General features: G+C 50.1%; 2 protein-coding genes across 7 annotated transcripts in view; one reads left to right on the forward strand and one right to left on the reverse strand.

Moving 5' to 3' along the window:
• Positions 1–14,934, forward strand: part of AGPAT1 (1-acylglycerol-3-phosphate O-acyltransferase 1) — a 47,231-nt gene extending 32,297 nt beyond the window's left edge. For all 5 annotated transcript variants that reach the window (XM_080993251.1, XM_080993250.1, XM_080993253.1 and 2 more), the window contains exons 3-7: positions 4,052–4,185; positions 6,065–6,240; positions 7,264–7,359; positions 9,154–9,226; positions 10,161–14,934. In XM_080993251.1, coding sequence (XP_080849377.1) covers positions 4,052–4,185; positions 6,065–6,240; positions 7,264–7,359; positions 9,154–9,226; positions 10,161–10,303 — 622 coding nt within the window. In that variant the 3' untranslated portion in view covers positions 10,304–14,934. The remainder of the gene's footprint in view (positions 1–4,051; positions 4,186–6,064; positions 6,241–7,263; positions 7,360–9,153; positions 9,227–10,160) is intronic.
• Positions 13,379–24,561, reverse strand: part of LOC308470024 (epidermal growth factor-like protein 8) — a 33,742-nt gene continuing 22,559 nt past the window's right edge. For both annotated transcript variants that reach the window (XM_080993238.1, XM_080993237.1), the window contains exons 5-10: positions 23,629–23,741; positions 23,252–23,347; positions 21,987–22,151; positions 18,560–18,636; positions 16,673–16,814; positions 13,379–15,233 (exon numbers count right to left, since the gene is read on the reverse strand). In XM_080993238.1, the coding sequence (XP_080849364.1) occupies positions 15,184–15,233; positions 16,673–16,814; positions 18,560–18,636; positions 21,987–22,151; positions 23,252–23,347; positions 23,629–23,741 (643 nt within the window). In that variant the 3' untranslated portion in view covers positions 13,379–15,183. The remainder of the gene's footprint in view (positions 15,234–16,672; positions 16,815–18,559; positions 18,637–21,986; positions 22,152–23,251; positions 23,348–23,628; positions 23,742–24,561) is intronic.

Here is a 24,561-nt window from a genome sequence, read left to right on the forward strand (position 1 = left end):
TGTTGGAAGATTGGGCATGAGACTGCTTGCTGAGAGAGGAGGAAGAGGGGGAAGGAAGTCCAACTCAGAAATGTTAAATTGATTGCAAAGCTAATGAATTGTATAGACTTGAAAAGTAAAAACTTAAGAAGAAAAGAGAGAGTTTTTTTGCATGGGGTTAAGGCAGGCAGATGGGACGCAGGTGGCGCTGTGGGTTAAACCACAGAGCCTAGGACTAGCCAATCAGAAGGTCGGCAGTTTGAATCCCCGCGACGGGGTGAGCTCCCGTTGCTTGATCCCAGCTCCTGCCAACCTAGCAGATCGAAAGCACGTCAAAGTGCAAGTAGATACATAGGTACCGCTCCGGTGGGAAGGTAAACGGCATTTCCGTGCGCTGCTCTGGTTCGCCAGAAGCGGCTTAGTCATGCTGGCCACATGACCCGGAAGCTGTACGCCGGCTCCCTTGGCCAGTAAAGCAGGATGAGTGCCGCAACCCCAGAGTTGGTCACGACTGGACCTAATGGTCGGGGTCCCTTTACCTTTAAGGCAGGCAGAGCAATGGACCTCCAGACTCCCAGACTATCCCTGTGCCTGTTAACCGGAAGGTTGGTGGTTCAAGACTGCCCAGGGACGGCTGTGGGCAGGAAACCGATTAGATGACTCGTGGGATCCCTTCCAACGCTTTGATTTTATCTAGCCTCTGACCTATTTTCTGGCCTCCCTGTCCTTTTAAAACTTCAGACGGCTATGTCTTAGGTTGCATCCTGTTTACAACTTTCTAACGCTTCCTCCTCAGACCTTAAGGTGAGAGGTCACCTTGATAAGGTGAGAGGTCACCTTGAATCTATCATCGGAAAACAGAGAAGCAGGCATGGCTCCTTTTGTCTTCGATTAGTTAGGTTAGAGCTAGAACACTTTTCTATCCAGGTTCTGATTTATTCCCAGAATAAAGCTATTTTCTTACTCTACTCTGTGTGCGATTTCAACAAGTGACGTCTACTCTCTAACCAGATTCACACGTTGTACAATGTACACTCTGCATGTCAAAGAGCTCCAAGCGGCTATTCGTTTCCATAACTTTGGTATCTCTGTATAATGTGACTTAAGTTACACAGAGCATTTTTCATATTTGTACGACGATACTTTGGAGGAGGGATGGGCAGAAGGTAAATTGGGTTCTACTGGTACATCTCAGAGCGATTTATTCCGAAAGCATTATGTTTTAAAATGTTTTAAAATTGTTTGTTTTATGTTTTAAAACCTTAATGTTTTAAAAACCTCTTAAGCGGCATGCAATCTGAAAAAAAAACCATGTCGCCAAAATACAAACCTGTAACTAATACAAACACAGAATAAAACACACGTTAAAAAGCATTAAAAGGTTTGGGATGTAGCTTTGGTTGAAAAGCTTGGGAATAAATTTTAAGAGGACAGGGCGGCTGGGTGCCAGCTTCGCCTTTGAGCCAGTGCCAAAGACTGGGCTCAACCTCTTCAGCCCCGACTGGGCCAGGCGAGCTGGGAAAGCACTTCCAGAGACTTTTCACACAGGAAGCAGGTCTAAGTGCTGTGGACTCACAACTCAGAGCTGTGAGCACCAAACTCCGTTCCAAAAGTCAGCGGAGCACAGCAGAGTATGAACCACACAAACAATGAAGTATTCTCTACAGCTACTGCATAAACTCACGACTAATCGGAGACGCTGGACTGATTGAGTGTTACAGCTGCTTGAGCAGTCACCTTATCTATATACAGATAACACTCAGACTCCCTTTGAAGTCAGGCTGGAGCAGAAGCAGCAATGCGCAAAATCCGCCCCCTCCTTTCTGAAACATTGTCAGCAGATTCTTGCAATGGGAGGGGTGAAACATCTGGATCTGAATGGTGTGATTTTGTAATGTATTTGAACGAGGAGATTCACGACAGAATAGCCCCCACCTCAGTATGTTGCTATGTAGAAATTAGAGTTCTTTGTGCTGCTTGAAATAGTAAGAACAATACTGGCACTTGTTATCTCCTTGCACTTTGTAAAGAATAATTCCTGCCTTATTTGTGTTACTCTCTAGAACTGAGTTTTATTTGCAGTTTAAGCTTTTCCCATTACGAGTATCTATAGATAAAATCAGTTTGTTTGTTATTTTTAAATTTATTTTATTTAACATAATGATTACAAAATACAAGCAAAATACTGCAAATACATACATACATATATATTTCAGATAAGTACACATATATAAAAAAGAACAGAAAAGAAAAAAGGAAGAAAAGAAAAAGAAAAAATAAGGAAAAGAAGAAAAGTTGGAAGAATTTCTTCCAAATTTATTCTACAAATATCTCAATAATAAAATTTCGTTGATTGACTTCCATCGCTTACACTGCACTTCCTATATACATTTTAAGCAACATTGTATCTGTTATTCTGTATTTTCCCCATACAATCTCATACAAATATTCTAATCAATAAGTTTTCTAAATCTTTCATAAATCTATTCTAAACACAACCAATACCTTACATTTAATCTTTGTCTACATAAATAATCATTTAAACGTTTCCATTGTTTCTGGATTATCTATAGATAAAATCAGTTTAATGCGGTTCTGCTCTGCACCCTTCCTTGATAGCTTTTGGCCTAGCTGGAATGTCCCCACAGACTCTGACAATGCCTCTTCTTTCCTTAGATTAAGGATAGAACAGGGTAAACTAGCCTACTGCACAAAGGTAAATTTCGCATTAATTTTATTTGCCAACTTTTGTCTCTGGCCCTGCCCACCGCTGACATTTGGCCTCCTGGAATTTTGCTCTGAACAGAATGCCGGGCTACATGGACCTGCGGCTTGGTTTTAGCTAGCAGTGCGGCTTAAGGACTGAAGGCGAGTCTTAGGGGCAGATTTGGCAGATATCATAGAATCACGAGTTGGAAGGGACCCAGGGGTCATCTAGCCCACCCCCCTTGAATGCAGGAATTTCAGCCAAAGCATCCATGACAGAGGGCCATTCAACCTCTGCTTAAATACCTCCAAGGAAGCTTCGAGATTTTTAAAAATATATATATATAAAGCAGTATAAAAATAAAATGAACCACCATCACACCAAAATTCATTGTAAACAAAGAGGTACCTAGACATTCCATTGTGGCCACTGTAACCTGGGTTTAAGGTGCCATTTGACGATTAACATACATATCTGAGACTGTGTAGTAGGGGATGAGGCGATCTTTTAGGTTAGTGGAATGCCACAGGGAGGCATCTTGGACTTCACCTGAGGCAGCAAAATGTCTTGTGGCAGCTGCTTCTTACATGGTTATATGCAGGTTGGCCTCCTGTGGACTTTACCTTTACTGTATTGCTAGAAAGAGAAGAGCCAACAAAAGCAATAAAAACAACTTCTCGCTGCTTTGGTATTTTGAAAACTGAAAGCTGCATTGAACAACACTGGCCTCTAGAGGGAGCATGAGCACTCCAGACACCTCAGTGCCTCAAAAATTATTTATGACTGACAGCTTATTATCTTATCTTATTTTTATTTGTATTTATTTTGATATTTACACCACCCTTCATTAAAAGATCTCAGGGCAGTTCACAAGATAAAAACACAAATAAATAGCTAAACAACAGCAACAAAACAGTAACCTGCGCTCCCACAAAGGTATTTAAAAGGTTGTGGCAAATTAATCAGCCAAAAGCCCAGTTGAAGAGGAATGTTTTTGCCTGGCACCTAAAAATATACAGTGGAACCTTGGTTCTCAAATGCCTTGTTTCTCGAACATTTTGGCTCCCGAAACCCAGAAGTATTCCGGTTTTCGAATGTTTGTTGGAAGCCGAACGTCCGATGCTGCTGTCGGCTATTGCGCCAATCGGAAACCACGCCTTGGTTTTTGAACGTTTCAGTAGTCGAACGGACTTCTGGAACAGATTACGTTCGAAAACCAAGGTGCCACTGTATAATGAAGCCACTAGGTAAACCTTGCAGAAGGGAAGATGGCAAACTGTTGTTGTCATCATCAGCGACTGCGGTGCAGTGAGGTGCGGAAGTCGCAGGTGAACAAGTTTCTCCTCTTTTCTTTTCCATCTCCAGGATAATCCGGTCCATGATGCTACATGTGAAATACCTGTACGGGATCAAGATTGACGTGCGGGGGACAGAGAACTTCAACATCAAGCAGCCTTATGTGATCGTGTCCAACCATCAGAGCTCGCTTGACTTGCTTGGTACGCCTGGGCAGGGGGGAAGGGGGTCTGGGTAGGTGGCCAGAATGTGAGTAGAAAACCCCTCGTGGCCTCTTCCGTCAGTCCATTTTACCATACCACCAAATTATTAAGAGTTCCTGCCCACTTTAAAGCAATCTTCATTGGTTTCCAGGGACATGGGTGACGCTGTGGGTTAAACCACAAAACCTAGAACTTGCCGATCAGAAGGTCGGCGGTTCGAATCCCTGCGACGGGGTGAACTCCCATTGCTCGGTCCCAGCTCCTGCCAACCTAGCAGTTCAAAAGCATGCCAAAGTGCAAGTAGATAAATAGGTACCGCTCCGGCGGGAGGGTAAACGGCGTTTCCATGGGCTGCTCTGGTTCGCCAGAAGCGGCTTAGTCATGCTGGCCACATGACCTGGAAGCTGTACGCTGGCTCCCTCGGCCCATAGAGCGAGATGAGCGCCGCAACCCCAGAGTCAGCCACGACTGGACCTAATGGTCAGGGGTCCCTTTACCTTTACCTTACGTTGGTTTCTAAGCAGGTGCGGGGAGACTTTGGACCCCTAGATGTTCAAAGAATTGTAAGGTTGGAAGTGACCATGAGCTTCACCTAGCCCAGTGCTTTTTTCCTGGGGGGACGCATACCCCTAAACATTTTGTGCATCTAAGTTTGGCCTCATTGAGGGGCAGTATTTCAATATGAGAAGGAAAATGAGAGTACCCCTAAACATTTTTTTTAGGAAAAAAAGCATTGACCTAGCCCAACCCCCCCTGCAGTGCAGGAATCTTTTGACCAATATGGGGCTCAAACCTGCGACCCTGCAGTTCAAAGTCTCATGCTAAACTACAACAACTCCCATCAGCCCCAGTAAGCGTGGCCTGCAGCCAGGGATGGTGGCAGTTGGCAACCCAAAACCTCTGGGGAGCCAAACGTTCCCCACACCTGATTTGCAGAGCTGGGAAGGCATCTTCAAAAGTCTTCTTCTTTGGCGATCACTCGTAGCCGAGTAAGATTGTCTGCCATAAACACGGTTTTAACAATGAGTCCGTAAGTGACTGTGGAGGCCAATTCTGGACCCACATGTCCTTCCACAGTGGGGACATTGGGGCGGGAGTTGAACACGGTGAGGGTTTGCCAAGCATGCCTTCCTCTTAGCATGTTTCTCCCTTTCGTCCTGAGTTTGAGCGTCTTCAAAGCCCATGACACCTTTGGTAAAGGCTGTTCTCCAACTGGAGCGCTTGCAGGCCAGTGTTTCCCAGTTGTTGGTGTTTACACTACATTTTTTAGATTTGCCTTGAGAGAGTCCTTGAACCTCTTTTGTTGACCACCCGCATTATGCTTTCCATTTTTAAGTTCGGAATAGAGGAGTTGCTTTGGAAGACGATAATCAGGCCTGATTATCAAAAGTAATCTAGTCTGGGATAGCCCAACCCTCCAGATGTAACTGAACCATAACTCCTGTTCCTCTTGGCCGCCGTCTGCTGAGAGTCAAACTACATCCAGAGGGGACTGCATTGGCTGCCTCAAATTTTGGTTGACCTTTTTAGTTGAATTTTGCACAGGAACGGAGTCCAGGAAGTGCGAAAACGTTTTTAAAAATTTGCTTTTACATCCCAGTGGGGAAGCTGTGTCCCTGCAGAAGGTTCTGAGGTTCCCAACAGCCTCCAGGCAGCATGGCCCAGTGGTCAGGGACGATGGGAGTTGTAGTCAATAAGCTACAAATTGCCACAGATTCCCCACCTCTGGTTTACTCTGGCTGGGCCTTTGCTGTGCCACCAGGCCATGGTCGCCCCCCAACCGGTGTTCTGGCACATAGTGGGCTGGGCGGCCTTGATCTGTTGCCGTGGCTGACCTTCCCGCTTTCCTCCCTCTCCGCTGCCCCGCCCCACCCTGCAGGGATGATGGAAGTCTTGCCCGACCGGTGTGTGCCAATCGCCAAGAAGGAGCTGATGTACATGGGCACGGTGGGGCTGGCGTGCTGGCTAGGGGGCATCATCTTCATCAACCGCAAGAAAACCGACGACGCCATTAGCGTCATGGCGGAGACGGCGCAAACCATGCTCTGTGAGGATGTGAGTGTTGCTGGAACGGGAGAGGGGGGCTGTCTACATTTTGGGGAATCGTGTGGGATCTGGAGGTGGGTAGGAGGAAGGGATTGCGAAGTGGGATTGTGTCTGTGTCGTGGCTGGGTGTACAGGATGCAGCAAGAGAGCTAATACTATTTTCCCCAAAATTCACAAGGGCGTGCGCCTGGGTGCTGGCCTCTTGGACTTTCCCACCTTGCTTAAATGCTAACTTGCTGGTACAGCCCTTTTGGGCAGAGAGTGGGAGAGAGGGAAGTTTGCCATTGTAGCGTTTGGCTCTTAATCACAGTGGTTCCTTGGTTCCTGAACGGCTTAGTTGTTGAACAAATCGGCCCCCGAACGCCCCAAACCTGGAGGTAAGTGTTCCAGTTTGCGAATGTTTTTCAGAAGCCGAATGTCCGCCATGGCTTCTGCTTGAGTGCAGGAAGCTCCTGCAGCCAATTGGAAGCCGCGCTTTGGTTTTCGAATGGTTTCGGACTCCCGGAACGGATTAAGATTGAGAACCAAGGTACCACTGTACTGGTACTGTCTCCTCAGTGGGTGGAACACACCATCTTGGAGTGCACAAGGCGGAGGGAGACGCTTTTGTAGGAAAACAAACCGGCCTCAAGCTCTCTCCACAGAGAAGGCCTTTTTGGATTTGCTCTGCGCTGATCTAGCCGTCTGCTAAATCGACGCCACCGCAGGGCGGAGTGTGTGGATTGCGACATCTATTTGGCCGAACGGATTGTCCGTTTTTAGAGGCAGTGTAGCTCCAGATACAAGTTTCTGGGACCCAAACGTCAGTGGAGGGATGTTCTGCCCATGTGCTTCTGCTTCGGAAACATATCCTGGGCCGGATCCAGGCCGGGCTCTTCTTATGGTGGGTTCTTGTGCTGGGTCTCTAGCAGCCACTGGGGAAAGCTTTTTCGGCTTGGGGAATGGAGGGCACAGAAAGGAACCCCTTTAGCTGTATTTGTGCAGCCTGCAGCTACTTATGCTCCTTCCTTTTCTCCTCTGACCCCCCTGCAGGTTCGGGTCTGGGTGTTCCCCGAGGGCACCAGGAACCACAACGGCTCCATGCTGCCCTTCAAGCGGGGTGCCTTCCATTTGGCTGTGCAAGCCCAGGTAGGGAGTCCTTTCCTCTTTACTTAGCCATGGGGGCGACTCGAGCTGCAACCCCTGTGCGGTTTTGGCCTCTGAAATCCGGCGGGGGTGACCTCTGAGCCCAACGCACATAGTGTGTGTCTTGTTAAGGTTGCAGATCAGCAGGTTAAGAGCCAGGAAGCCACCTCCAAGTCTCTCCTCCGCCACTGACTTGCCAAGCGCGTCTCTGCCACACCCCTTCCTCTCTCTTTCGGCCTTGACCTCTCCCAACAGGGATAATTGTACTTCGCAGGGCTGTTTTGTAGTTTGGACTTGATATCCCGCTTTATCACTACCCGAAGGAGTCTCAAAGCGGCTAACAATCTCCTTTCCCTTCCTCCCCCACAACAAACACTCTGTGAGGTGAGTGGGGCTGTGAACCCGGTTCCCCAGAATACAAGTCTATCGCTCTTAACCACTACACCAAAGTTTAGCAGGAAGATGGATGCAAAGCATGAACCAGGAGCGCTGCTTTTATATTTGTTAAGCCAAAGAAAGGTGTCTTAGAAAGAGTCAGAATATTGGTCTGCCTGACTCTGTATTGCCGAAACCAGGATGTCCCAAGCTTGGGTCTCGCAACTGTTTTTGGACTACAACTCCCATTATCCCTGGCTAGCAAGGCCAGTGGTCAGGGATGATGGGAATTGTAGTCCATAAACAGCGGGAGACCCAAGTTTGGGAAACACTGGCCTAAACGGACTGTCCGTGGGTATCCAGGGTTTCAGAGGCCGAGTCCTTTCATTTTATAGAATTGCAGAGTCCAACCCCCTGCAACGCAGGAATCTCAGCACATGGTTATAAAAGCAGAGGAAACCAGTGCTGCTATAAAACAAAACTGCTCCAAGTCGAACGGAACAGAGTCGATGGCAGAAAAGAGTTGGGCACCATTCAGTGAAGCACCTCAGGTGTCAAAAAGTGCAAAGAGGTGTGTTTTCATAACAAAAAACTTAGCATTCCTATGGCACTATTCAGAGAATCGGGTGCACTTTTTCCAGTCCTTGCAAAGTCCTTAATAGGCTAGGCCAGGGGTCTGCAACCTTTAAGACAAAAAGAGCCACTTGGACCCGTTTCCGAAGAAAAAAAAAACTGGGAGCCGCAAAACTCGTCATTGTAAAAATAACTTTTTTGTCACTTTTTAAATTATTTCTTTGTTTGACCCCTCAGAATTACTCCTCCTCATAGAAATAAACGTTAAATTAACAAGTTACCTTTTTGTGTGTGTGTGTTCTTCACTCCCCTTCAAAACAGTGACCAGCGTACATGCCCCTTACAATGTAGCGGGCGGGCGGGCGGGAAGGTGACGTCGGGACGGTGCGTGACTAACGCACACACCGCCCCCATGCGACGTCACAGCCAGTACAGCGCCCGCCACAGTGGGGAGTGTCGGGGCACACAATGCGCCCCCTCCCCTCGCTAGTATCCGCCCCGGAGCCGCGGCAAAGGTGTAAAAGAGCCACATGCGGCTCCGGAGCCACGGGTTGCAGACCCCTGGGCTAGACCATGACAGAAAGAAGGAAGGAGGGAAGAAAGAGCTGAAAAAGGAGGGAGGGAGAAAGGATGGAAGGATTTTCTCATTTTCTCATAATGCTGGAACCCTTTTCGTGCAGCACACAGCTAAACTCTGGGATTTGTTTCCCAAAAGACCACGACAGCCACCAAATCAAAACAACTTTTAAAAGATGTTTAGACACCTTTTTTTTTTTTAACAGCCCTCCCTGAAGTGTATTATCTTTTTGTCTTCTTCACGCTGTTCCTCCCTTCCCTGCCCCTTTCCAGGTTCCTATCATCCCAGTTGTGATCTCATCGTATCGGGATTTCTACAGTAAGAAGGAAAGGCGTTTCACCACGGGTGAGTCCAGCCGTCCAGCTCCTTTTCCCTCCCTTTCCCTTCCCTTATCCCCAGGGACGAGGCTGGTTCTGACAAACCTGTGGCCACTCACTGGCTGTTGTGGTAGGGTCTTCTGAAGGTGGGTGATGTAATTTTGGGGGTTAAATGGCTTTGAGTGATTTCAGTGCTGCTTTCAATAGGGCTACATAGCTGGGGGGGGGTTAAAATAGGTAAAGCAATCATACATTTTTAGTTGTACAGTCATACCTCGGGTTACACACGCTTCAGGTTCCGTTTTTTCGGGTTACGGACCGCTGAAACCCGGAAGTACTGGAACAGGTTACTTCCGGGTTTCAGCAGTCACGCATGCACAGAAGAGCCGAATCGCAACACGCGTGTGCGCAGACGCACTGCTGCGGGTTGCGAACGTGCTTCCTGCACGGATCACGTTCGCAACCCGAGCATCCACTGTATCTGTTTTAATTTACGTTGTGAGCTGACCTGGGAGGAAAGTGGGAATATGAAATTAGCAGGCAAATAAATGAAAATACAGTGGTGCCTCTAGATGCGAACAGGATCCGTTCTGGAGCCCCATTCGCATCTAGAAGCAAACGTAACCCGTGTCCGCGCGTCTGCGGGTCACATTTCGGCACTTCTGCGCATGTGCATGGCGTCATTTTGAGCGTCTGCGCATGCGCAAGCAGCGAAACCCGGAAGTAATGTGCTCCATTACTTCCAGGTTGCCGCGGAGTGCAACTTGAACACGCTCATCTCGAAGCACATTCAACCCGAGGAATGACTGTAATTAAATACCCCCTGCCCTGCCTCTTTGCAGCCTGCACACTTAACACTTTTCTTTTTCTTTCCTTCTCTCTCCCTTTTGGCTCCCCACCTGGTCCGGCTACATCACCACGGCCCCTTTCCACTGCCTCTGTCTCCTCCTCCTCCGGCGCAGGGCGCTGCACGGTCCAGATCCTGCCTCCCATGCCTACGCGGGAGCTGGTGGCTGAAGACGTGCCGGCACTGACAGATCGCGTGCGCCAGGCCATGCTCATTGCCTTTGAGGGGCTCTCGGTGGAGCTGGGTGCCCCGCAGTGACCCCCTTTTACTACTTCCTCCCTCCCAACATCCGGCCCTAGAGAGAGACAGAGAGAGAGGAGCTTATGGGGTGGGGACTGGGAACAGCTTTGCGCCCACTGGGGCGGGGGCCACGGCAGAAGAGGGCGGCGTTAACTCCCCAGCGGCCAAGCCGGGACCAGGAGTGGCAGAGGCGGTGATGGGAGCGGCCCACGCTACAACCAAACTCGGAGATTTGCAAGCTGGGGTGGGCTTCGCCCGGCCACGCCCACAAGGAGCCGCAGGGGCGGAGTTGATCCCAGCCACGCCCGCTTCCACCTTTCGGACCAGAATTCTCCCCTCCCACAACCAGGTAGATGGCGCAGCCCTCTCCCCGCCAGGTCTTCTTCCCCTCAACCGTTTCCGTCGATGTGAACTGTTCCGCTTGAGCTTCTCGGACTGGACCACTCCAGCCCCCTGTTCCGGGGGCAGGGAGCATTTTGTGGGCTGACCCACAGGCAACGTATAAACAGAACCACTCCTCGAACCCTGCAGAGGGAAGATTCATCCCGGCGCTCCTCTGGGGGACGAGATGGGCGCAGGGCAGGTTCTGAGTGCGAACACTGCAAAATGTGAAGCCGGGTTGCCAGCTGGTTGCAAACACCCCGCTGGCCTTTCACGAAGGGGTGTGTGTGTGTGTATGTGTTTGCGTGTGAGATAAGGGAATGGGCACGATTGATCGATCCGCTACATCTTGCCTGCGGTGGGAGCGAGGCGGCGACGAACCACTCCAGAGCTCCCCGAGGAGGGGAGCTGTGCGGACTACGACCCACCCAGGCCTCTGACTGATCAGCAGCTCTAATAAAACGGTGGACAAGACTACCTCCCTCTGTGAAAGGGGCACGGCGAATGGGGGAACTGCGGCGGGGTGGGGGGGCTGGGGACACAGAAAGAATGTGACTCTGTATTGGCTCTTTTCAGTCACCCGGTGGGTGAAACGAGGGAACGAAAGAGCAGCTTTGCGGGGAGGGGGGGTTGCGGTGTGTCTCACGGGGAGGTGGGGGGGGGCTAAAATAATATGGGCTGACCCTGTGGAACCCAGTTTATGGGACCAGCCCTCGACCCAATTGATGTGGGGCGGAAATTAGGGATGCTACTTTGGGGAAAAACGAGAGCAGGAACGTGAGAAGACGTCCGTTTCCTGACAGCCTCCCTGGGCCTGTTACTTTTGTGTTGGCTAAAATATTTTAACTGCCCTGCGAAGGGAGAAGCAAGCCTGCCCTTATCCGAGCTGCGTCAACGTGGCAGCCTGCTTTCCTGGCTCCAGTTGGAGGCGTCGGGCGCTGCAAACTCTCGTTTTTTGGTCTCAGAGATGGTCAGAGGGGAGGTACGTGTGTGTGCTCCCTCTGTGGCAAAATATGGCAGGAAGGCTGAGGTCTTGGGACAGGGCATTGGGGAAGGGCAACCAGTGTTTGGGTGCGGGGTCACTAGGCCGAATTTTTTTTTGGGGGGGGAGGGGTGCACAACATGGAGGAGGGGGCTAGTGGCATGAGGCTGGTGCCCTTTAGCCAATTGGGCCAAGCAGGAATTAAATTGTGGTGGTGGTAGTTGATGTGGCACCCTTCAGCTATTACTGGACTACAATTCCCATCATCCTTCACTGCTGGCTGGGGCTGTTGGGAGCTGGGGTACGGCAGCCGCTGGAGGGCACCTCGTTGCCTGGCCTACTCCAAGGCCTCAGGCGGAGGCAAAAGCCTTTCCCGGACCTATTCTCTCTAGTCCTGGGGCTGATGGGAGTTGTAGTCCAGATGATTGGGAGGGTGCCATGTTGGTGCCCCATTGGGCCTGGGATGAAGGAGAGGCGAATTGGGGGCAGTCGGATGCATGCACTTCCTGGGACTGGAGTGGATTTCTGTGTGCAGCTATATTTTTTATGAGGGTGGGCCATTAGGATTGGGGAGAGGCTATAATTTTGGGATGAGAGACCCCTCTATTGTGGGGGGCAGGCGTGCTTGGGGAGCTGTTTCAGGGAGTGTGCGCTTGTTCGTGGGGTGGGTGGGATTTTGCCAAATATTCCCTGCTATGGGGGGGGGGGAAGAGGGGCTGCTGCCTCTGCTCCTCTCCTGCCTTTGGGGAATTCCCCCCCTTGATATATTTCTGTCCTCTCCCCAGTTGGAGACCCAGTTGCCTATCCCTCCCACCAGATGCCCTTCCGGGGGGGGGCTCTTGATGTCGGGGGAGCGTCGATGTGGGGAGGGGGCGACGGGTAAAAGGGGCATCACCAAGTCCATGTTCCTAAGACCTTCCTGCTTTTAATAAAGACCCTCAAACAACCCCCCACCATTGCAACGTGTCTCGCTCTGTGTCTCTAGCAGATAAAGGGGGGGTTATGTGATGGTGGGGTCCTGTAACCTTTGCCTTTGGCACCTTTTTGGAGATGCTGGGGTTCAGCTGCAGGCGAAGGCTTTCTGTGCATCTGCTGCAGGCGGTACCAGAATTGCAGCTATTTATGTGCAGATAAACTATGGAAAGAGTTGGGGGGGGTTGCCCTCATAGGAGGTAGTGATGGTCACACACTAGGATGGCTTTAAAAATGGGATTAGATAGATGCATGGATAATATTACCATTAATATTTACATACAGGGCTTCAAACCTTTATACCTGAAGGAGCGTCTCCACCCCCATCGTTCAGCCCAGATACTGAGGTCCAGCTCTGAGGGCCTTTTGGCGGTTCCCTTATTGCAAGAAGTGAGGTTACAGGGAACCAGGCAGAGGGCCTTCTCGGTAGTGGCGCCCGCCCTGTGGGACCTCTTCTCATATGTCAAGGAGATAAACAACAACTTTTAGGAGACATCTGAAGGCAGCCCTGTCTAGCGAAGTTTTTAATGTGTGATTTTTATTATTAAATGTCTTTTTGTTGGAAGCCGCCCAGAGTGGCTGGGGCAACTCAGTCAGATGAGCGGTATATAAATAATAAAACTACTACTATTATTTTATTCCCAAATAAATCCAGCTGCAGCAATTCATTCCAAGGAACAGTTATTAACTGGATCAGAATCTTACAAGAGATTCTGTGGAATTAAAATGGCATCTTTCTCCAAACAGGACTGCTACCATTCAGGAAGTTAATAAATGACCTTTTATTTATTTGTTTTTTAATAAAAGGAAATTAACTATGTCAAAAGTGCAGCTTGAACAATATTCTCTTGCCCAGAGAGTTGTTCCTGGGAAATTCGGTGCCAGGTTCCCACGACCCCCTAATTCACTTGGGAAGACAAGCAAAGTAATGCCAGAGTACTGGAAGAAGCAAATATCACCCATGTCGAAGCAATGATTCTTCAACAACAATTTCGTTGAACTGGTCATGTTGTTTGGATGCCTGATTGTCATCTTCCAAAGAATGGAAAGCGAAATACCGGTGGACAACAAAAGAGGTTTATAAAGACACTCTCAAGGCAAATCTTTTAAAAATGCAGTATAAGCACTGATAACTGGGAAACACTGATCTGCAAGCACTCCAATTGGTGAGCAGCCTTTACCAAAGGTGTCATGGACTTTGAAAAAGCACAAACTCAGGACAAAAGGGAGAAACGTGCTAAGGAAGGCACGCTTAGCAAACCCTCACTGTGAACAGCTGACACCCGGAAACCTATGTCCCCACTGTGGAAGGATGTGTGGATCCAGAATTGGCCTCCACAGCCACGGACTCACTGTTAAGACCGTGTTCATGGAAGACAATCTTACTTGGCTACGAGTGATCGCCAAAGAAGAAGATTTAAAAAAAATGATTATGCTTCGCCGCGAAAGATTATGCCATAATAAAGCCATTCCTCTTTCAGATGCTGCAACGTGCAATCATAGCTTGCCCTGTTGGATACTGAGCTCAATGGTAGCATTCATAGGTTTAGGGTGAGCTTCCAGGCAGAGGAATTGAACGCAGATCTTTCCCTAGTTCCAGAGCTGGAAAACCTGTGGCCTTCCAGATGTTGGATTTCCAGCTGCCATCAATGCCCACCACACCCCCATCCAGTGCTGGGGGGAGGTAAGGGAAGATGGGAGTTGCGTTGTCCAACAACACTGCAGCCAACTTAGCAGGGACAGCGAGATCTCAAAAGCAAATAAGTGCCTTCCGTTGTTCATGTGTGGTTGGAAGAAGTACAGGGTTGCAGGGAATGTGGCGCAGACCACCATCATTAGCTTGTTAAGAGTTTGATGCATTTCAGAAGAAAGGGAGTTTGAGAGGAGTTAAGAGCTCTACCTGTTGAATTCTGGACTGACGGTGGTTGAGAAACCAGCCCAGGATAAACAAGGTGATGGAGAAACTGGAAAATTGGGGTGGAAGGGAGGTAATCCAAGAAACAAAAATGCGTGCTCCTTCACCACAGAAAAAATCAGGCAACAAAATCAAGAACACCCCAGGCAAGGCCACATTGCTACTTAAAAGTTGGCATGAGTCGGACGCTAACACTTTTAAATTCCATTGACTTCTGTGGGGGCATTAAGCACGTGCTTAAGATTGCTGTCCTTTGCATAGTTGGGAATAATCTACTAGTTGCGGCAGGATTTGCAAATGAGTCAACGCATAGAAATGGCATTGTAAATCTCCCATTGAAATCAAAAGTGCTGAATTTTTCCTCTCTCTTTTTTGCATTGGCTGTGAATGCCTCAAGAATTCTGTGTGGCCGTGCTTCGAATTCTTCCAGAAGAATACTGTGCGACTCAGAAGCTTGCTTCCCTTAGTTAATCTGTTAAGAAGCCTAGCCCTTGCTGTGCGTATTTTGCTTTTAAGTAATGAGTGGAGTGTGCCCAAGGAGGAGATGTTAAACTGGAGTTTCCTAGAGCAGTAGCCACCAGCCCAGAGTGGGGAGCAGGAGGTGGGGGGGGGGCTGGTTTCCCATCAATCGAGTCCAGGGCGCAGCCATCACCGGGCAATGTCGTAGCCAAAGCCATTTTTACCATTTTGACAGGCACCTGGGAGCAAGGAACCCAGAAGGAGAAAAAAATGAGGTTTGAAAAGTGCAAGAGACCCCCAACCACCCCCGATACTAGAGGGAAGGCAGTTCGTAGAAATAGTTGGCAGCTATTAAGAGTTTAAATAGTTGGGGAAGGGCATTCAGCATTATCCGCACATAGAAGGTCCCAATATCCATGGCATCTGGGAGGAGATGGGAGAGCTCATTCTGAAACCCGGGAGAGCAGCTGCCATCCAGTGTAAGACCGTATTGAGCTAGGTGGATGACTGGTCTGAATTGCTGTAAGGCAGCTCCCAATATTATGCTGAGGCGCTTGCACATCTCACCAGCAAGGCAAAATCTATTATCTGCAGGGGTGACTTGGGAAGGAGGGGTGAATTGAGCTGTAGCAGCCAAAGTAAAGGTAAAGGTAAAGGGACCACTGACCATTAGGTCCAGTCATGGCCAAGTCTGGCATTGCGGCACTCCTCTCGCTTTATTGGCTGAGGGAGCCGGCGTACAGCTTCCGAGTCATGTGGCCAGCATGACTAAGACGCTTCTGGTGAACCAGAGCAGCGCACGGAAACGCCATTTACCTTCCCGCCAGAGCGGTACCTATTTATCTATTTTCACTTTGACGTGCTTTTGAACTGCTAGGTTGGCAGGAGCAGGGACCGAGCAACGGGAGCTCACGCTGTTGCGGGGATTCGAACTGCCGACCTTCTGATCGGCAAGTCCTAGGCTCTGTGGTTTAACCCACAGCGCCACCTGCGTCCCTTAGCAGCCAAAGTACCTGAAAGCAATGTTTCCTAGTCCAATAAGAAGCAGGGGGATGCATGCAAAAAATCTGGTTTCCATGCAGAAGGTTCCAGTTCCAGTCCCCAAGGCATCTACAGGTAGGGCTGGGAGAAATACGCTTCTTGAAACTCTGGAGAGTTTTATGCCGCCCTTGGAAAGTTGCTCAGAGGCGAATGCAAAGCGTTCTGCACCCCTGAGCCAGCCTGTTACTGCCTCAGGTCTGGTGGGGGGAGGGCACCTACGGCCCTCCAGACCAGTCCACTTGGCCCTTGGGACTCTCTTAGCCATGCCCTTGCCCCAGGTCGCACCCTCGCCTGCATAAAACCATTTGCCTCCCGTGGATGGCGCCGGCCTATCCATGAGGCAGACTGCAGCAGGTGCCTCAGGCGGCGAAATTCTAGGGGGCGTCTCTGCCACCGCTGGAGAAGTGAGTGGAAGCGGCCGCGGCAGCTTCCGGTGAACTCTCGCAAGAACCTGGAAGCCCCAGCTGTGAGGCTTCAGCAGAGAGGGCAAGGAAGGTTGGGTGGTGCAGGGCACACGTGCTAGGTGGCACCTTCCCGTTTCGCTTCAGGTACCGAAACAGGATGGGCCGCCCATGGGTCGCGAGGCGCTTTTTTGCCGCTGAGGCTGTCGGGACGGCGTGGCCTTTCTGATACTCACAGTCCCCCAGTTTCTCTTCAAGGAAAAGCAGCTGATCGCTGAGCGACTCCACCTGGTCCAGGTAGAGCAGGCGACTCCAGAGCTCCTTCAGCTGGGCAGGCTCCAGGGAAGGCGGTAAGATGGCGATGGCACGTTCCAGGCGCTGCAGGGGTGGGATGGAGAGAGGAGGGCTGCAGGGCAGTTGTGGCAGGGGCCCACTGGGACTGATAGGGCAGAAGGTGGGGAGCCAGCCAGCAGGTGGCGCCAGAGACAGCCAACGTGTTGTGGTTTTGCTGTACAAGGCGAAACACTGAGAGCAAGGAGGAGGCGGCAGCTGTCAGGCAGGGCCACTCAATGGACTCTCCAAGCAGCAAAGGTGGGGGTTGACTGATGGCAGACCCAAGTTGGTGGGGCAGCAGCCCATTCCTCGTAACTAATTTGTATTACCTTCATTACATATTTTTAGGCGTCAGGCAAACACTCTCTGTTCTCTTTAACGGCTGCTTAACGTTCTAAGTCCCTTTAAATGTGTTTGTGGGAGAGGGGTTTTTTTGGCTTGTTTTTGCTTTTATTAAGAACTTTGTGTATGTTCTCATTTTGTATTTTTCTGTGGTGAACCACCCTGGGGTCTTCAGATCAAGGGTGGCATACAAATGTAATTAATAATACTAATGCTGGTGTGCTCTGGTTCATGGGGTCACAAAGAGTCGGACACGACTAAATGACTAAACAACAACAGTGCTAATAATACTGTATTTTAAATTGTTGCAGCCCACCTTGCGACCTTACGGTGAAGGGTGGGGAGATAATAATAATAATAATAATAATTATTATTATTATTATTATTATTATACCAACCCCATCATGGGAGGGAGAGAGAATGCAGGAATGCCCTGTATCATTCGGCTCTCCTCCTCCTCCTCCAAAAAAGCACTTTGGCCGCCCAAGGGTATAAGGTAAAGGGTAAAGGGACCCCTGACTGCTAGGTCCAGTTGTGGCCGACTCTGGGGTTGCAGCGCTCATCTCGCTTTATTGACCGAGGGAGCCGACGTACAGCTTCCGGGTCATGTGGCCAGCATGACTAAGCCGCTTCTGGCGAACCAGAGCAGCGCACGGAAACGCCATTTACCTTCCCACCGGAGCAGTACCTATTAATCTACTTGCACTTTGACGTGCTTTTGAACTGCTAGGTTGGCAGGAGCAGGGACCAAGCAACGGGAGCTCACCCCATCGCGGGAATTCGAACCCCCGACCTTCTGATCGGCAAGTCCTAGGTTCTGGTTTAACCCACAGCGCCACCCGCGTCCCTGCCCAAGGGTATAGCCAGGACATAACCATTTTCAAGGGCACTCACTATGGATTCTTCATCTGCTAGTTATCCAGAGCTGGCTTTGCCAAATTCTTTATGCCCACACATGCTGCAAGGGGGAAAAATGGCACGTATCCCCGGCTAAACCCCCGTCTCTGTTTCTCCCTCCGAGAAATGCCGCACTGAAATCTTGTTACTGCTAAGTTCTTTGATTTGCTAATCTTTGGCCTTTAGCTCCCCCCACCTGGGTCTTTAAAAGTTATCAATCTGTCCGCTATCCCCTCATCCATCAACTATCTGAAACAGACCCAGCTGTTGGAAACTGGAGGGCCTCTCCCTCCCTGGCATGTAAGGAGTGTGGTGGCCAAAAACCAGGGAGGGGTGGTCCAATGACCCCTAAAATTGGGGTGAGGAAACTGTTTTTTCTTTCGAAGGCCACTGTCCCTTATGGGTCAGCCGTTGGTTGAAACTCAAAGGGGCCAGAACAGAAACATAATAAAGAGCCCAGCTGGATGAGGCCAATGGCCCATAGAGCCCAACATCCTGTTCTCCCAGTGGCCAGTCAGCCTCCTGGGACAGAGACCTACCAAGACTCTCACCTCTTCCAGCTGCTCCACTTTGGCTTGAAGCTCCTGGATCTCATTGGGAATCGTCTCCTGAGCCTCTAGAATTTTCACTGGGGGGAAGAGAAGAGGAGGACGAGGGAGAAGAGAGCATGAGAAGGAGCAGGACTGGAACTACCGGTGTGTGGTGGAGCCCCAGAGAGGGTCCAAAATTGATTTCATTTCTTTTTTGTATTTATCTCCCACCATTTTCTCCAAGGAGCTCAAGGTGGAATACAGTGGTATCTCAGGTTAAGTACTTAATTCTTTCCTGAGGTCCGTTCTTAACCTGAAACTGTTCTTAACCTGAAGCACCACCTTAGCTAATGGGGCCTCCCGCTGCTGCCGTGCCGCCGGAGCACGATTTCTGTTCTCATCCTGAAGCAAAGTTCTTAACCCGAGGTACTACTTCTGGGTTAGCGGAGTCTGTAACCTGAAGTGTATGTAACCTGAAGCATATGTAACCTGAGGTACCACTGTACATGGTTTTCATCCTCCGAGATGCTTTCTCCCTCTCCCTTCTTCCTGGTGTCACCTGGACATTCTTCCCCAGATGACGTTCTCTCTCTACCCCTACTCGTTCCCTCTCCTGCAGAGTCTGGAAGCATCGCCTCCCCCCTCTGCTCCGATGTCAGTTCCCTGACAATATGTAACCTGAGGTACCACTGTACATGGTTTCTCCTCTTCTCCTTTCTTCTCAGAAGTTTTTGTTTCGCCCAATAATGTTGAGCTTTTTTGGCATAATTGCAAAAAAAGGTTGATTTTTTAATAGCTATTTTTCAGGAAAATCGGCCGACTGCAGTATTCCGGGTAATGTCCGGGATATTCCAGACGTATGGCAACCATAGGTTAGGCTGAGCGGCAGTGACAGTCCCAAGGTCTCCAAGTGATTGGATTCAAACCCTGGTCTCCAAAGTGCAACACTCTAACCACTATGCCTCGCTGGCAGAAGGGCCAAGGAGGGCGAGATCTGAACACATGTACAGAACACAACGAATCAGCATTCTGCTCTTTGGACACTTAATTAGGGGTGTCGACTAATAGGCCCTGGCAGGCTCCGCCTCCTTTTCCACCAGGCACCGCCCTCAAGTGTCCAGACTCTGCCCCTCAGCCAATACTGGTCCTATTCATAATTTAGTCAGGTCCCTTCACTCAGATAAGTCTACTCTGAGTAGGACTAGTATCGGATACAACCCTAAGCTAATCTGTGTACATATCTGCTGGTTTGGGGTACTTTACAAAGGAACTGAAGACTGCGTTCCGCGACTCTCAGGGCCTATGCACTTTTTGTTTTGTTTCCTTTTTCATGCAAACCAAAGCAGAAAGAGGTTCTTGGAACTGAACTCAGTGGCCAGATTCAAAGCTGCTTTTTACAGGGAAGTTGTGAAATGCACTCAGCAGCATGGGGTCACAGTCTGAGGCAGCTGCCGCTGTGACCCATGAAGAATAGATCTGTTTGTAAGAAGAAGCCAGGAAGTGGCGCAATTGAAGGTGTCGCGCTCTCCTCCACCTCAGCACCCCAGCAACCAGTAAACGGAAAGGGAGCGAGGGAGAACATGCCCTACGACCCCCCAAAAATCCTGTTGAGCAGCTCTAACGAACTTATGAAGCTGCCTTGCACTGAATCAGATCATTGGTCCATCCCGGTTCAGTGCTGCCTACACGGACTGGCAGCTTCTCCCCTGGAGTTCAGGCAGGAAATTCTACCAGCTCTCCAGGGAGATGGCAGGGATTGAACCCCAAACCCCCTTTAAAATGGCCTCAAGGCACTGTGGACACAAGTTGAGGGCACAGGGCAGGCACACAAGCACACTTGCCCTTCAACGCCACCTGTTAACATCAACTGCCGCCCGAAGCAGCTGCCTCACTCTGTCCAATGGTAGAGCCGGCTGCTTTCTTCTATGAGGGGATGAAACAAGGTGCTTGCGTGAGGCAGGAGGAGGTGGCGGTTGTGGGGCACACTGGCCTTCACCCACACCAACACGTTTATACAGTGGAAGCTTGGTTCTCAAATGTCTCCGTTGATGAACGTTTCAAAAACCCGGAAGTAAATGCTTCTGTTTTTGAACGCGCCTCGTAAGTTGAACGGCTCCCACTGTGTGTTTTTCAATTTTCTCAATTGAATTTGCAGACAGCCCTTTGCGCCTCAGTTATCGAACGTTTCGGAAGTCTAAGGGTCTTTCGGAACGGATTACGGTCGACAACCAAGGTTCCACTGCATGGCTTTGTTAAAAAGCCGTAGCTTCCTCTCCCAAAGATTTCTGGGAACCAGAGAGCTGTTAAAATCCCCGCTCCCCACAGAGCTACAATTCCCAGCGCTCTCCACCAGCTATAGTTCCCAGAATTCCTTGCAGGGAAGCCATGACTGCAAAAGTGAGATAGGAGTTGCTTTAAGTGGATGGTAAGGATGTGGCCATTGGGACGCGGGTGGCGCTGTGGGTTAAACTACTGAGCCTAGGACTTGCGGTTCGAATCCCCTGCTCCTGCCAACCTAGCAGTTCGAAAGCACATCAAAGTGCAAGTAGATAAATAGGTACCGCTCCGGCGGGAAGGTAAACGGTGTTTCCATGCGCTGCTCTGGTTCGCCAGAAGCGGCTTAGTCATGCTGGCCACATGACCCGGAAGCTGTACGCCGGCTCCCTCGGCCAATAAAGCGAGATGAGCGTCGCAACCCCAGAGTCGGTCACGACTGGACCTAATGGTCAGGGGTCCCTTTACCTTTAATGATGTGGCCAGGGACATAAAGCATATGGGGTCCTGCCCCACCAACTTCACTCTTCACTCTGTCCTCTGCCGGCCCCCACCTGCCTGCCTGCCAGGTCTATCTGGCCCTTGAGAATTTAAGCAGGCTACACCCCCTTTCAACAGGCCACACCCCATTTCACAGGCCATGCCCCTCGCCAGCCCAGCTTCGCACCTTCCAGGAGTGTTTTGGCACAGCTGGGACGTGTCCTCAAATTCTGCTGAGGTATCTTGCTCGCCCGGATAAAGGGCAGAGGGGTTTGTGTGTGAGAGAGACACAGCCAGCGTGGCATAGCGGTTAGAGTGTCAGACTAGGACCTGGGAGATCAGAGTTCGAATCCTCACTCAGCCATGATGCTCACTGGTCCAGTCACTGCCCCTCAGCCTGACCCACCTCACAGAGTTGTTGTAGGGAGAGAACGAAGCAGGGGAGAGCCACGTACGCCATCTTGAGCTCCTCAGAGATAAAGGTAGGGAAAAGATGCAACACACAAGCAAACCATAAATACAAATAGAAACTGGTTTAGGGTGCATAGGCAAAATTCAGAGCCATTGCTCCCCCCACTTTTGCCCCTGCCGACATGTGGCCTCTGGAATGTTACCCAGAAGGCAATGCGGCCCTCGGCCTGCAAAGCGTCGTCCTCTCCCATAGAGCTTTCTCCCAGTCCTTGTGGGGACCCACCTTTGCTGGCGTGCAGAGGGGCCGCCTGGGCAGTGGGCAGCAAGCGGCAGCTCTTGCCATCTGGTTCCAGGGCATAGCCAGGGTGGCACTGGCACTCGTAGCTCCCTGCGGTGTTGAGGCAGCGTTGGTCGCAGAGAGAGACAGGTGCGTGGCACTCGTCCACATCTAAGGAAAGACGGCAGCAGGGTTAGGAGTCTACGTGTCTGACGCATAGCTGTTAACTTACAGATTTGAAAATAAGGGACCAGCAGCCTCTAAAATAAGGGATCAGCAGCCCAAATAAGGGATTTTGCTGTTGTAAAGTTGCATACATTGGTAGGATTGACAGATGCTGTCAATCTGGCATGAGGTGGTTGCAGGGCCGCGGCAGCCGCTGAAGCGCCGCCCTTCTGCGTCCCTCCCCATCCCCTCCTCTTCCTCTTCCTCCTCCCTCAGGCTGCCTCCTCAGCTGCCACCACCGCTGCCGCCTCTGGGCTCGTGGGCGGCGTGGGCGAGAGTCTCTCCCCCTCCCCTCCCTCGGGCAGGGAAGGGCCGATGGAACTCCTCGCGCCAGGACGATGGCGCCAGAGCATGCTCTCTCTCGCGGCGGAGGACCCTGAGTCACTGCTTCCCTCCCGAGCCAGGGGAGCATGAAACCTGGGAAATTTAAGGGACATCATCAATAAGGCACAGCAGCGGGACACGGCGCTGGGATAAGGGAGTTTCCCGCCAAATAAGGGACGGTTGACAGCTATAGTCTGACGGGAGGGAGAACCCCTGCTGTATCTTCCTCTCGGGACCTTGAATAAATAATCTGCCAACCTGCAGAAATCCCGGAGACCTCAAGTTTCTAGACCTGGTGAGTAAGGCATTTAAGCCAAGTATCTGCCAACCCACAGGAAATCTGAACTAAAAGCTGAACCTTAGAGCTGTAGAATTGGAAGGGACCCATCTAGTTCAGCCCCCTGCAATGCAGGAAATTTATGCCCAGCCGAGTGTGGGACTTGAACCCATCACCCTGAGTTTTAAAAGTCTCACGCTCTACCGACTGAGCTATCCCTTAAATGAGCCCTGGTGGTGCCTTCTGTTGCAATAAAGGGCACCAGGCTAAGATAGAGGGCACCACCCCAGACCTCCCAGCAATTGCCACCTGAGGCGCCTTCCTAATGGTTCAGGCGGAAAGGATGCGATGGTGCCTTTGATGTCAAGCTAGCTGTGACCAACGTCCCCCACCAGCCACCCAGTGCTAACCCTCGCCTCTTGTCGCTTCCAGCTGCTCTACTCACCGACATGGCAGTAGCGCCCGCCCCAGCCTGGTTGGCACTGGCACTGGTTTGGCTGGGCACAGGTGCCTCCATTCTGACAGGGCTTGTTGCAGATGGCTGGCAGGAGAAAGGAGAGAGCAAGGCTGAAGGAGCCCGGACACTGAGGTCCAGTGCTGAGGGCCTTCTGGCGGTTCCCTCCCTGCGGGAAGTGAGGTTACAGGGAAACAGGCAGAGGGCCTTCTCGGTGGTGGCTCCCGCCCTGTGGAACACCCTCCCATCAGATGCCAAGGAGATAAACAACTATCTTAGGGATGTGCAGATAACTGAGTGATGTCCAACTCTGATCTCTGTGGCTTCCATCACATTTCTGCGGCACAAACCATGGTTCGAGGACTCACCTTCCTCGCACTTGGTGTCTCCCACGTGGCGTTTCTTCCAGCCTTGGCAGCAGACGATGTGGGTCTGCAGAATGTCTTTCCGCACCTGCCGTGTGGCTACGCGATAGGTAGTCCTAGGGAAGAGGAAAAACCCAAGTGTCCTTGGCTACTTCTTCTCCTCACCAAACTGGGTAAATGATGATTTCCATTTCTGACACCAAACAGTGTTTAAGATGAGACAATGCCAGCATTATCTGAAGCAGGAACCGTAGAGAGACGTCTGACTAGAAAGTCTCTCCTCTTATTAGGGTCTCACAGCGACAGACATGCTACACACAGCAAAGGACCAGAACTGTATAGCTGGTAAGGACCACTGGTGAGGAAAAGAGTTTATTTATATCTCACCTTTTTACGACAGTATACCAACCAGATAAGCATACAATGCAGCCTAAAAGATCAAATCTAGGCTGTAGGGTTAGAAGTAGAAGATAGTGTATTTTAAAATGGTATTATATGTAAGGGATAAAATGTGAAATGGTAAAAGAAAGTGTGGTAAAAAAAAAAAACCAGTTAAAAATTATGATATATGTAAACTGCTAAAGATGAGGTAAAATGAAAATCAGATAGGGGGGACTTGGGGAAGCTCACCTAACAATGTTTAGAAAAAATAAGGATAAGACAAGAATTTGTTTGTATTGTGTTTTTTTCTGTTTGTGTTGTTTATTTGTGTTATAAAATGAATAAAAAAATTTTTGGGGAAAAAAGATCACACAGCGGGCATTACAACAGTCACAAGTTCAAATCACTAGCCACTTGCCGTATAAGAAGTCTCCACGTGACTTACGGAATTTTAAGAGCATAAAGCACGACATTTCTTTCTTAAAATAAGCATGATGAAATTACTTTAAAAGGCAACACGGTGACTCATGAAACAGATCTAACAAAGCAGCAGAA

The sequence above is a fragment of the Podarcis pityusensis genome (genome assembly GCF_964106645.2).
Source record: "Podarcis pityusensis genome assembly, chromosome: 2".
Classification (NCBI taxonomy): domain Eukaryota; kingdom Metazoa; phylum Chordata; class Lepidosauria; order Squamata; family Lacertidae; genus Podarcis; species Podarcis pityusensis.